The sequence below is a fragment of the Vigna unguiculata genome, chromosome 3, assembly GCF_037176805.1.
Source record: "Vigna unguiculata cultivar grain cowpea cultivar isolate G323 ecotype 2 chromosome 3, ASM3717680v1, whole genome shotgun sequence".
Taxonomy (NCBI): Eukaryota; Viridiplantae; Streptophyta; class Magnoliopsida; order Fabales; family Fabaceae; genus Vigna; species Vigna unguiculata.
Window position 1 is genome coordinate 46,062,184 of NC_140794.1, and position 11,286 is coordinate 46,073,469.

At 35.5% G+C, this 11,286-nt stretch overlaps 1 protein-coding gene and 1 pseudogene across 3 annotated transcripts; both read left to right on the top strand.

Annotated features, from left to right (window-relative positions):
* The first annotated feature begins 1,252 nt into the window (after positions 1 to 1,252).
* LOC114175734 (putative serine/threonine-protein kinase PIX13) lies at positions 1,253 to 4,007 on the top strand. 2 transcript variants are annotated; one of them, XM_028060521.2, is made up of 6 exons: positions 1,253 to 1,476; positions 1,594 to 1,949; positions 2,278 to 2,413; positions 2,503 to 2,630; positions 2,986 to 3,106; positions 3,544 to 4,007. In XM_028060521.2, the coding sequence occupies exons 1-6, from the start codon at positions 1,410 to 1,412 to the stop codon at positions 3,852 to 3,854; spliced, it is 1,119 nt and encodes a 372-aa protein (XP_027916322.2). In that variant the 5' UTR covers positions 1,253 to 1,409; the 3' UTR covers positions 3,855 to 4,007. The 2 variants fall into 2 exon arrangements, with proteins under 2 accessions (XP_027916322.2, XP_027916321.2); XM_028060520.2 differs by having other exon boundaries at positions 1,260 to 1,476; positions 2,503 to 2,645.
* Positions 4,008 to 7,629: 3,622 nt separating this feature from the next.
* Positions 7,630 to 10,870, top strand: LOC114178393 (dehydrodolichyl diphosphate synthase CPT3 pseudogene; annotated as a pseudogene). The gene is made up of 3 exons (XR_014993620.1): positions 7,630 to 7,831; positions 8,758 to 8,886; positions 9,693 to 10,870. The product of XR_014993620.1 is annotated as a dehydrodolichyl diphosphate synthase CPT3 pseudogene (transcript).
* The last annotated feature ends 416 nt before the right edge of the window (positions 10,871 to 11,286 follow it).

An 11,286-nucleotide genomic window follows, 5' to 3' on the forward strand; every position in this document is an offset into this window, starting at 1 on the left:
TAGCCACGTGTTAGATTCAATTTTTTTGTGAAAAAAAATACTGCACCATTAAAAACTCTCACCTTTTCACTTGAAGAACACTACATGTTCTCCATTTTTTGGATTTCCCCTTCTTCATTCATCCACCTTCAACAAAAAACCCATATCATTTTCCCATATTCACAATCTTCATCCTCTCCAACCAACACGATTCATCATCTGCTCCCCCATTATCAATCACACAAAAATCAATCTCACCTTTCTTCTTCACCCTTCACCATACAGAACTCCACAATACCATTTCCTCTACTCTAAATCCTTTGTCAATTTGAAAAGAAAACTGAAAATAAAGAAGCCAAACAGTCCTAACCAGAATTTCTTCTAAAGAAAAAAAAAATCAAAGGGATCAACATTGGTGGGTACCCCAAACTAGTTAGCATAAAGCATCCAAAAGTCATAATAGAGCAAAATTCTTTCATGAGTATGGTAACGAGTAGGCAGTATCCATGATTTATTGTCACTCTAATGTATCTTAGTGCAACTAGGCCTACCCAATCATATTTGTTGAGTGACAAAAGAATTCTTCAATAGGAACCATAAACTTTGGGATATATTATAAGAGTGAAAAATGTGATATGATTGGATTTATAAATAATAATTGTGGAAATGATCTAGATGATATAGAAAGTAAATATGTTTTGTCTTTTTGCTTAAAAGAAACGTGATTTCATATTCTTTTAAAAAGCAACCAATTGTTACTTCATTTGGTTCTAAAAAGTTTATTGCAATGCAACTTGTGCTTGTTTGTAAGTCATATGTTGAGGAAAGTTTATAAAGAATTACAATTCAAAAAATTACTATCATTTTTTTAACAATAACTCAATAATCAAATTCTCAAAAATTTCAATCCTATATAAAATAAATAAGAATATTTATGTGCAATTTTATATCTTAAAAGAATTTAATTCATCAAAATAATAAAGATCAAGTAGCCATTATTTTTGAAATTGAAATAGTTGTTTGATTTTAAATTGAATTAATATATATTAATTTAAGGAAAAGATTGTTAGAAGAAGAAAAAATTATTGAATTTAATAAATGTAATAGATAGACTTATTGATTCTTTGTAATATATTTTAAAATTTATAATGTATTTTAGGCTATATTATTTCCTTAACAACTAAGCTTTCATAACATACGTATTTGCTTTAAACAAGACAACTTATATGTATCAGTTCAAAAGCATTACAGTAAAAATCAGTTCAAGTGAAAGTCAAGAATTCGTATTTCCGTCTTCTGGAATTTATTTATAAATGGAAAAATTATTGTTAAAATATTGTTTTAGCTTTCCGAACGGTTGCGAAGATTACCAAGACACAATATGGTTAACCAAGTGATCACCAAAACCAGAGGTTCCTGACTGCCATAAGATGGGTCTCTGCTTCTCCGGTGCTCCGTCTCTTCATTCCTCCTCTCTCAACCGCCATGACTCTCCGGGCAAGTTATCAAAATTTCCGCGCCCTTTCTAAATTCATCCCAAAACAGGGAATGATTCGTTACTTTTTTCCTCCGGTTCGAATTTTCCCATGAGGGGTTCGGTTCCTCTGTTTTCAGGTTCATCAGACATTCACGGCAGCAACTTCGAGTTCTGCGGAACCACCACAACCACCACGATGAGAAAGACTCAGTTTTCCGTGAGAGAAAGCATCGACAGCGAATGCTCTCCTCTCCCTTTTCCCGAAGGCCAAATTCTGAAATGGCCTGAGTTGAAGGTGTTCAGTTTTGAGGAGCTGAAATCTGCGACAGGGAATTTCAGGTCCGACAGATTGATCGGTGAAGGTGGGTTTGGCAGAGTTTACAAGGGATGGTTGGATGAGAACAACCTCACCCCCGCTAAACCAGGCTCTGGAGTGGTAGTTGCCATCAAAATGTTCAACCCGGAAGGTTTACAAGGGTTTTCACAGTGGCAGGTCGCTTTGTTTTCAACTCTTTCATTTACATTTTTTAAACTTTGACTTTAAATTTTTAATGAACCCACACACTTCCATCTTTATATTAAATTAATTGCTATCATGTTAGCAACTGAATACAAACTTTTCTTTACAATGTTGGTAAAGTTAGATGAACTTGTCCTGTTCCATGTTCTAGAGAACATGCCAAAACATAACTGGCTAAATATTTATCGTTCTATCATGTTGTAATTTTACTTTTACATTTAATTTTCGTGTCATACATCCTTTGTCTTGAACAACTTGAGTTGCTATTTAAACGTGATTTTGTGTTGGTTGGAGAATGCAGTCTGAGGTAAATGTTTTAGGAAGGCTTTCTCACCCCAACTTGGTGAGGTTATTGGGTTACTGTTGGGACGAGGATCAGTTTCTTCTTGTGTATGAGTTTATGCCAAAGGGAAGCTTAGAGAGTCATCTATTCACAAGTATGAATTGAAGACAATTAAAACAGGTTAAAGAAAACTTCTCTTGTTGAATAAGTTTAATTCATATTACTTGTCTTGTTTCTGAGCAGGAAGTAATAGCATGGAGCCGCTTTCTTGGAACACCCGGCTTAAAATAGTTATCGGTGCAGCTCGGGGATTAGCTTTCTTGCACGACAACGAAAATTTAGTCATATTCAGAGATTTCAAGACCTCAAATGTACTTCTCGACAGGGTCAGTTAGTTTTTGTTCGCTGACTTTCGTATGCCTTTTGTCGTACTGGAATCCAGAGCTAATACACTATCAAGTTGGGATAAATGGACAATTACTAATTTGGACCCCATCATTTGTTTTACGAGCCAAACTCATTTTGAAAAAGCTTAACTCCATCTGTTAACATATAAACCTAAAAAAGGCAACATTTTGATTCTCATTGTCTATTTCTTAGTGTTTTTAACCCTATAGTCCCTGGACGAGTTGAAGAATATTACATGATGTTATGAGTGCATAATAGTTTTAATGTAAGTGCTGAATTCCTCGTAATTTTTGTAAGGAATTGCTTTTTATCGTACAGAATTACAATGCAAAAATATCTGATTTTGGCTTGGCTAGAAAAGGACTATCTGGGGGACAATCACAGGCTACCAGTATCATGGGCACATATGGTTATGCCGCTCCAGAATATCTCGCAACAGGTAACTGTATCTGCACATAATTGACAAGTCAAGCAGGTTTAAACTATGTTTTTAATTTATTTATGTTTCACAAAGCATAACATGAACCAAGATTTGCATATGCAAGAAGGAAATGGAAGCAAAATGTAGGAAGAATGAACTGTTTATTTGGTTTGAGGACGTATTATTTGGTTTTATTTCACATTTTCACATGTAACTACTTAAATAACACCTGACTTCTTGATTTCGAAGACAGTGTTTTGTGAAAATAAGCCAAAGACAAGAAAACAGAGAAAGTTTGCTTAAAAGAAACACCTTAATGTTATAGTAGTAAAACAATGAAAGCTTTTGTGGAAAATGAAGTTAGGAAGGTAGACTAAAAATAAGGAATAATGGAATCCAATGCTTTGATCCGGCACTAACTAACATGTGTTTGGATTGTATGAATATTTGAACAGGGTACTTGTATGTGAAGAGTGATGTGTATGGATTTGGTGTAGTGCTTCTTGAAATACTGACAGGCATGAGGGCAATTGACAGAAGAAGGCCAACAGGGCAGCAGAATCTGGTTGATTGGACCAAACCATGTCTCTCTTCCAAAAAGAAGTTGAAAAGCATTATGGATGGTAGGATAAAGGGTCAATATTCAACCAGTGCTGCATTAAAAACAGCAAAACTTACTCTGAAATGCCTACACCCTGACCCTAGACAACGTCCTTCAATGAAACAAGTACTTGAGCGGTTGGAAGCCATTGAAGATAATCATTGATATCCCAACTTAGATATTAATTTAACTTCTCGTATTTGAATTGTTTATACTATTTGACATATTGTTGTTTTAATATCAATTCAAAAACGTGTTTGACACGATAAATAAATTTAACGTAATTAGGTTAAAAGAATAATATTTATTCATTTTTTAAGTCTGAAACTAAATTAAATTAAAATTTCATATAGAACCTTTTAATATCATGTCAAAGTTCAGAAACTAAAATCATATTTAATTATAAATGTAACGTTCCATTTAATTAATAAGCGCAATTAAAAGAACGTCACACACCAATAGTATAGTAGCGTAGTCATGGGGTCTTAAACCCAACCCCTACAGAACCTAGGCACACCACGATGCCAAAAATATAATAGATACAACATTCAACAGCAAAACCCAAGGAAACTAGAAGAAGTAATCTAATACATGGGTCATAGCCCAGGAATAAAGTCCACAAAGGCCCAGATCCAGTCCAAGCGGACTATGCAGCAAAACCTCCTTCACCCTGATTATTTCGGGGAGTTCTCACCTTTGCTCACATCAACAAGTTGATGATCATTGCAAAAGAAAAGACCACACCACGGAACACACAACCACAAACAGTAGGGTAAGCTAGAGCACAAAATAATTTCATCATGCAATCAGATACACTTCCACATCCAACAACATTTACATCACCCAAGCATGTTATGACTTTTCAAACCAATACACTAAAACTCGACTCATCCGGATACATATAACCTGGTTAGATTCAGCGGATGCTCGCACTTGTGGTGGATACCTTTGCTCACCCCCGAGCGATGTGTTACAAGTGTTACAATGAATCATTTCCCCCACAAGGTTAGCCCTTAATGAGTTTGAGGCTTCCTGCTACTCTCACCATAGGAGCTAGTTCTCTCTAAGTGAGACTAACTGACTCCTTAGAGTGTCAGGATGCAGTCCTTACCTTGAATCCTTACCAAGTTATACAGATGGGGCACCACCATGGACACCCACTAACAGGGGTCATGGAATTACGTCTCGACCACTGAAGCACGACCCTGAAGTCTCACCTAGAGACCCCAAGGGATTATGTACTGACCACTTACCGACACATACAAACAACCAAGAAATAAACACATATATCATGCATAGAAACTTCATACCAACATCCGTAGTCAACCCTCATTTATCACATGTTGAATCAGTACCAACTCGATATTACCAACCATGAGTAAAGTGTCTCCTCCCATACCAATACCATGCCACTGGATTACCAACCATCAATGTTCAGCGTTACTCATGCCAATTTTGTGACCACACACATATCCAACCCCTCATGTATAATTCACATAAAGATCATGCCAAACTCACAATTTACCACATGTAAACCTCCCCTAATCATGTATACTCATCCTCATCATGCCATCACACAGTAATCCAATTAATTACATGCCAAACATCCAAGAACGGGAAAGAAATGCCAAACTAGACCGCACTCTCGCCCAGCCTCTCGCTCAGGTAGAGGAGTCTCGCTCAAGCGAGAGAGTCTCTTACTCAGGCGAGCTCTCTTCGCCTAGGCAAGAGCTCGAAATCCTGGAACAGTGGCCTCTGCGCTGTCTCGCTTAGGCGAGACCCTCCTCACCTGGGCGAGATGCTCGCTCACTCAAATTGAGCTAGTCGCCTGAGCGACCCCTCGTGCGAGAATACCTGGGCGAGCCTATGTTCATCTCGCCTAGGCGAGGCAAGCTCGCTTGGGCGAGATTATCAGTACTCACCCACTATTCACTCGCATACAGACCAAAGACCAAGCCAAACAATGCAATAGCACATTTCACAAACTCATAGCAGTATACAGACCATTAAATCACACGAATATTACATAAGCAATCATGGATACCAACGATTTCTCAAAAACCCTATCTTCCCGTACCTGGAAAAGGGCTAGCAAGGACCTTGACGTCATGACCATGAGCACAACAGCTATATGGAAGAACTACAGGGCTGATATAAAAACGGAACAGAAGCAGTAGATGAGATTAACAGGAGATCCTAACTGGAAACGAAAGATGATTAAAGGGGAACCAGCATGAACTAGGAAGGAATACTTACGTTGAGCAAGAAGGAGCTTGGGCGGAACTTGACGGTGGTGAGGGATCAAACCCTAGCAGATATGTCGACGGCTGCTACTCAAGGTTATCTGAAAGTGAGGGAAAAGTGAGAATTATGATAGTTTTATCTGTTGGGTCAGTCCTTAGGCCAACTCACAAGGGACAACCCTTTAATTTAGGACAGAGGGAATAAAACAATTTTAATGGACTTACACTAAAAGTAATGATATATATATATATATATATATATATATATATATATATATATATATATATATATATATATATATAAACAATTAACAAAAAGAATAATATATCACCTAATTGATTCTCTTAATTAAGTTTACAAATCACAAGTAATCTATTATCGTCGCATTTAATTTTATCAATCAAAATTTATACTTAATCATTAAATGATTTTAATAATACATATAACACAAGTTTCTCCATATATTCATTCAGTGAATATAACAAAAAGTATTAAACGAATATATCTATATAGTGATTAAAGGAGTAAGTAATAAATACTAAACAAATTTGTTCATACACAGATTATATAAGTCTAATAACACACGTTAGACAAATTTATCTATATACATATTAAACAAATTTATTAATATATATTATTAAAATGAATATATGAATGTGCCTTTATATATAATTAGTTTTTGAACTTTGGATTTTACTTAAAGTAATCATAACTTTTTGTGTCATTTTTTAGTTATATGTCGAAATCATTAAAATATTATACAGATTTATTTTAAAATTTTATATACTCATAAAATAAATAATAATTTAATTTGTATCATTATAACTATTTCGAATAAAATAAAGTGTTTAAAAATGTTTTATTTTCTAATTTAAGAATATAAAGTAAAATTTAGTTACATTATAAAAATGTAAACAAAATAAAAGAAAATTTAAAATATAATTAGTTAGTTTTCCTGTTAAATATTTCTAGAGATGTGGAATTAATTAATTAATTGCTTCTGGGAAATGGTAGTGAAGAAAAAAAAACTTCAACAGCAGAGCCAGCACGAAGAGCAGAGCACAAACTTCCGAAAGGAAGAAGAGAACCACGGTGACGGTAGGAACGATGTGGTGACCTGAGAAGAGAACCACTACACACCACCACACCGATGATCGGAACGACAACGACGTCACAAACTGCGGCAACAACGACGGCGTGGAGAACAAAGAGAACGACAACGCCTCGCGAACAAAGAGTGCCTTCTGTGGGGATAGGTAAAGAGAGCCACGAAAGCGTCCGCGAGCAGTAGATGTGATGAACGAACCCTAATCGGGGTGAGTTTTGTTTATTTTCACGCGAAACGACAATGAATGGCGTCGTTTTTGTTTTAAAAAAAATACCCCTCTGAACTCGCCAACTCGACTGCAAGCTCGCGAGTTTGGCGGAGCTTACCGAGTTCTCGGCGAGCCCACCGATCCTGCTCCAAAATCGAGTTTGCTTACGATTCAACTCGGGCAATGTTTGTGTGGGAACGTATAGTCGTCGTACGGTTTTTACATTTTTTACACGTTAACAGTCGAGTTTAATAAGCATGACTATTTTCTTGGGTGAATTGATTTTTTTTTTTTAATAAATGAAATCCTATTTATAATTTACCGTTTATAATCATAGAACGAAGCTCAAATATTTTATTCTCTTATTTTTGTTTTCAGAAATCTCTTCAGAAGTGTTTGATTGTGGTGAAGGTTGAGTGATGCAATGCGTTTGTTGGCTTCATTTGACGAGAGAACATTTTGGGGATGCTTGTTTCTGTCAATTGGTTCTGTTTTCTTTATTGGGTTTTTCTTTGTTGCTGTGATTTCCAAGCTTTTGCCACCTTCTCATGTTCCCCTCATTTCTGCATTGCAAAATGACTGGTAATTAGCTATTGATTGCTGCTAATATTGACATTCATTGCTGTTTTGTTTTATATGCTGATTATAGTGAGTGTGTTATTGTGCATCTCACGAACATGTAACTCATGATACACGATAAATGGTTACTGTATGTCCCATTCATGACATGAATCTGACTTGTTTAGTTTGAAATTTGTGTTTGGTGATGACTCGAATGTGGTAATAAATTAGACAAGGTTGTGTTCTTGACTTTCTTGTCACTTTGTGTATCCGGTAAGTGAAATCTCGAGGGTTGTATCACGTTTGAGTCTGCTTGTTTCATACATCTCTGAGGGGAAAAAAGAGTTTGTCTTTTAGATCTATATTAGAATAAGAAAAGTGTCTATGGCTAATGGAAAGTTGTTCGATAGACCCCAAAGGGTCACATCACTTAAGAGTCAAGATTACGGGTAGTTTATGCATACCGTCTCATGAAACATTTAATACTCTAATACAGCCTAAACCAAACAGCTTGGATACTCAAGGCAGTGAATTTGGTAGCGTTTAGCCTCACTGATGATGCTTTGAAAATAAAATATTGTTAGGGAAATGATCAAATCAGAAGAACCAACAAATTGTGGGACTTGAGGAGAGAGGTTGTTTTATGATGAAGTAGTTAATGAAGTACCATTTTACTCTTGGTCCAGCTTGATGTTTGTCCTAGCTTCCTAAGTAATTCTTTCTTTCTTTCACCCTCTTTTGGACTCTTGGACTAAAATAAGAAAGACAAATTTGACTTGTTTGATAATCTTGACAATTAAATATATCGTTGGAATAAATTCTGTGTTGTTGCTATCATTTTTTGTATAAGCAGTTTCTGTTGTCTTTGTAACTAATATTGTCTCTCTGACTGAGGAAGAAATAAAAACTAATTGTTTTTCTGATTTTGTTTTTAACAAATATAACAGGTACTACTGCTTTTTGGTGCCATTGACTCTCCCTATAATTGTTGTTGCTGTGTACTTTCATTGGCTCAGCATGAAGTTGTTCAAGCATGCTTAGCATAACCTTTTCAGATTTTGAAGGCAGAAATAAATGTATGCTGTTGGAGCAACTATCACCTATATCAATTGCTGCCTTGTTAGATATCTCTGCAACTTGCACTCCTCTCATCACCTAAAAACAGCATAAGGACTAAGATGTTAAATGTGATTTCATGTGTGAATTAACATGCGAAATTGTTCCTATTTAATCAAAGGCCCGGGTTTTAAATCCTGAATATGGTGCTAAATATTTGCACAAGTCTTGTTTCCCAGAGCGATCTTAAAAATTTAATGCACAGTACAAATGCATTTAAATATTGAATATGTAAACAAATCTATAAAGGGTGCTTATATGTCTACTACAGAACAAGTTTACGTGAGGAGTTAACTAGGTTCATGGGTGTGCTCCTGATTATTGATTGTTTCCACGTATATTCTTTTGTTGATAAAGTTTAAATTATAATTTCTCTTTGATATTATTGTTAGGAAAATTTGATCCTTTTAAATAATGTTTTAAATCCTAGATTTTTGCTTTTGCTTCATTGCTGCAACAAACTTATAGGAGTCCCAAATCGCATAGTTCCATCCGCCTTTAGAGTACTGATACTTAAATCATCAATGGAATATAATGTCATTTGCTGTTCGGGAAGTTGATTTTAATGCATAAGCAGTAGCGGGGAGGCACCCAATTTATTTGGTGCCTGAACTATGCCATTTATGATTTTTCTGTTTTTATATTTATAAAACTTTATCTCTGTGTTTGCAATTCACAATATAGTCATACTTTCTTCTTACAATATGTTCAAATGTTGTTGCTTTAACACTTATTTCTACCTTAGAATGAAATTCCTTTTAATCAGGTTTATCTTGGACTCTTCAAGTTTCATAACCTAACAGTTCAATGCAGAAAAATATTGGAAATATTATAGGCCAATTGTTTGGTGGTTTAAATTGTTATGTAAGAAGATGTATGTTTGCCATTTTATCTGTGGGTCCTGTACCAAGTCATATTGCTTTCATCATGGACGGGAATCGGAGGTATGCAAAGAAGAAAAACATGGAAGAAGGTGATGGCCACAAGGCTGGATTTAATGTTCTCACGTCCCTCCTTAGATACTGCTATGAATTAGGAGTGAGGTATGTAACTGTCTATGCATTCAGCATTGATAACTTTAAAAGGAAGTCTACAGAAGTTCAGTCCTTGATGGAACTGATGCAGAAAAAGATTGAGGAATTGCTTGAACAAGAAAGTCTCATTAATGAGTATGGTGTTAGATTACATTTCATTGGAGACATGCAACTATTGACAGAGCCTGTTAGGGCTGCTGTGGAGAAGGCAACGAGAGTTACTGCCCACAACAACCAGAGAGTTCTTTTGATTTGTGTAGCGTATACTTCTCGTCACGAGATTGTGCATGCTGTTCAAGAATGTTACAAGGAAAAATTGAATGAAATTCAAACGAGAAAAAAAGTGAAAGTTACAAATGGTGCGTTTTCAAGAATTGATCAGGTCCTGAAAGGAAATGATTTTGATTTGATTTCTCAAGATTCATGTAAAGAATATCTAAATGCAATCAAAGCTCGCAGTAGTGAAGTAGAATGTGCTGCGAGGAAAGATGGGTTGTCTGAGAATAATGTCGAGAATGATATCGGTAACTACAGTGAAGCTGAAATGATATCATACAATGGACTGGTTGAAATGACTGAAGAGAGAAAGCATAAACAGGATGAGGTTCCTTTTATAAAACTTGCGGATGTTGGGAAAAACATGTACATGGCAGTTGCACCTGACCCAGACATCTTGATCAGAACTTCTGGAGAAGCTCGCCTCAGTAATTTTCTACTTTGGCAGACGAGTACATGCCCTTTGTATGCACCGACTGCACTGTAGCCTGAAATTGGTATAAGATACTTGATATGGGCAGTATTAAACTTTCAGAGACACTATTTTTATTTGGAAAAGAAAAAGAAACAGTTTTAAGTGTATTCTTGTTGGCCAAAATTCAGAATATGTCGCAACAGGTAAATTATAACTGCATACATTTGGCAATTGGAGCAGCTTTAACTGTATGTTTTTTGGCTGTAGTAATGACTACTAGGCATAATATGAGCCGAGATTATTTACATGCTATGCTATGTAATAATGAAATGGAAGCAAAATATGGTAAATAACGAACAACGTCGAATTAATTTCAGAATTCTTTTTTTCGTTTTTATCTCCTACTTAAACTTATAATTACTAAAATACCTCTAGATTTTTTTGTTTCAGAGATTTATACAGAAAAACAAAAAAGAAAGGACTTGTGTCGTTTTCACCATTCCTGTAGTGAAAAATAAGGAGTGTACTAACATATATTGTAATTTTGAATAAAACAAGAAATTATAACAAAGTCTCCTCAAACAATCAAGCTTTATGGAAGATGAAGTTGGGGAAGAGGGAGTCTAGAAATAGAA

Excerpts from the sequence above, each read along its gene's own strand:
- LOC114175734 (XM_028060520.2), top strand. The coding sequence starts at position 1,410 with ATGGGTCTCTGCTTCTCCGGTGCTCCGTCTCTTCATTCCTCCTCTCTC. Across the intron at positions 1,950-2,277 it reads AAGGGTTTTCACAGTGGCAG|TCTGAGGTAAATGTTTTAGG; the intron begins GTCGCTTTGTTT and ends TGGAGAATGCAG. Across the intron at positions 2,414-2,502 it reads AGAGAGTCATCTATTCACAA|GAAGTAATAGCATGGAGCCG; the intron begins GTATGAATTGAA and ends GTTTCTGAGCAG.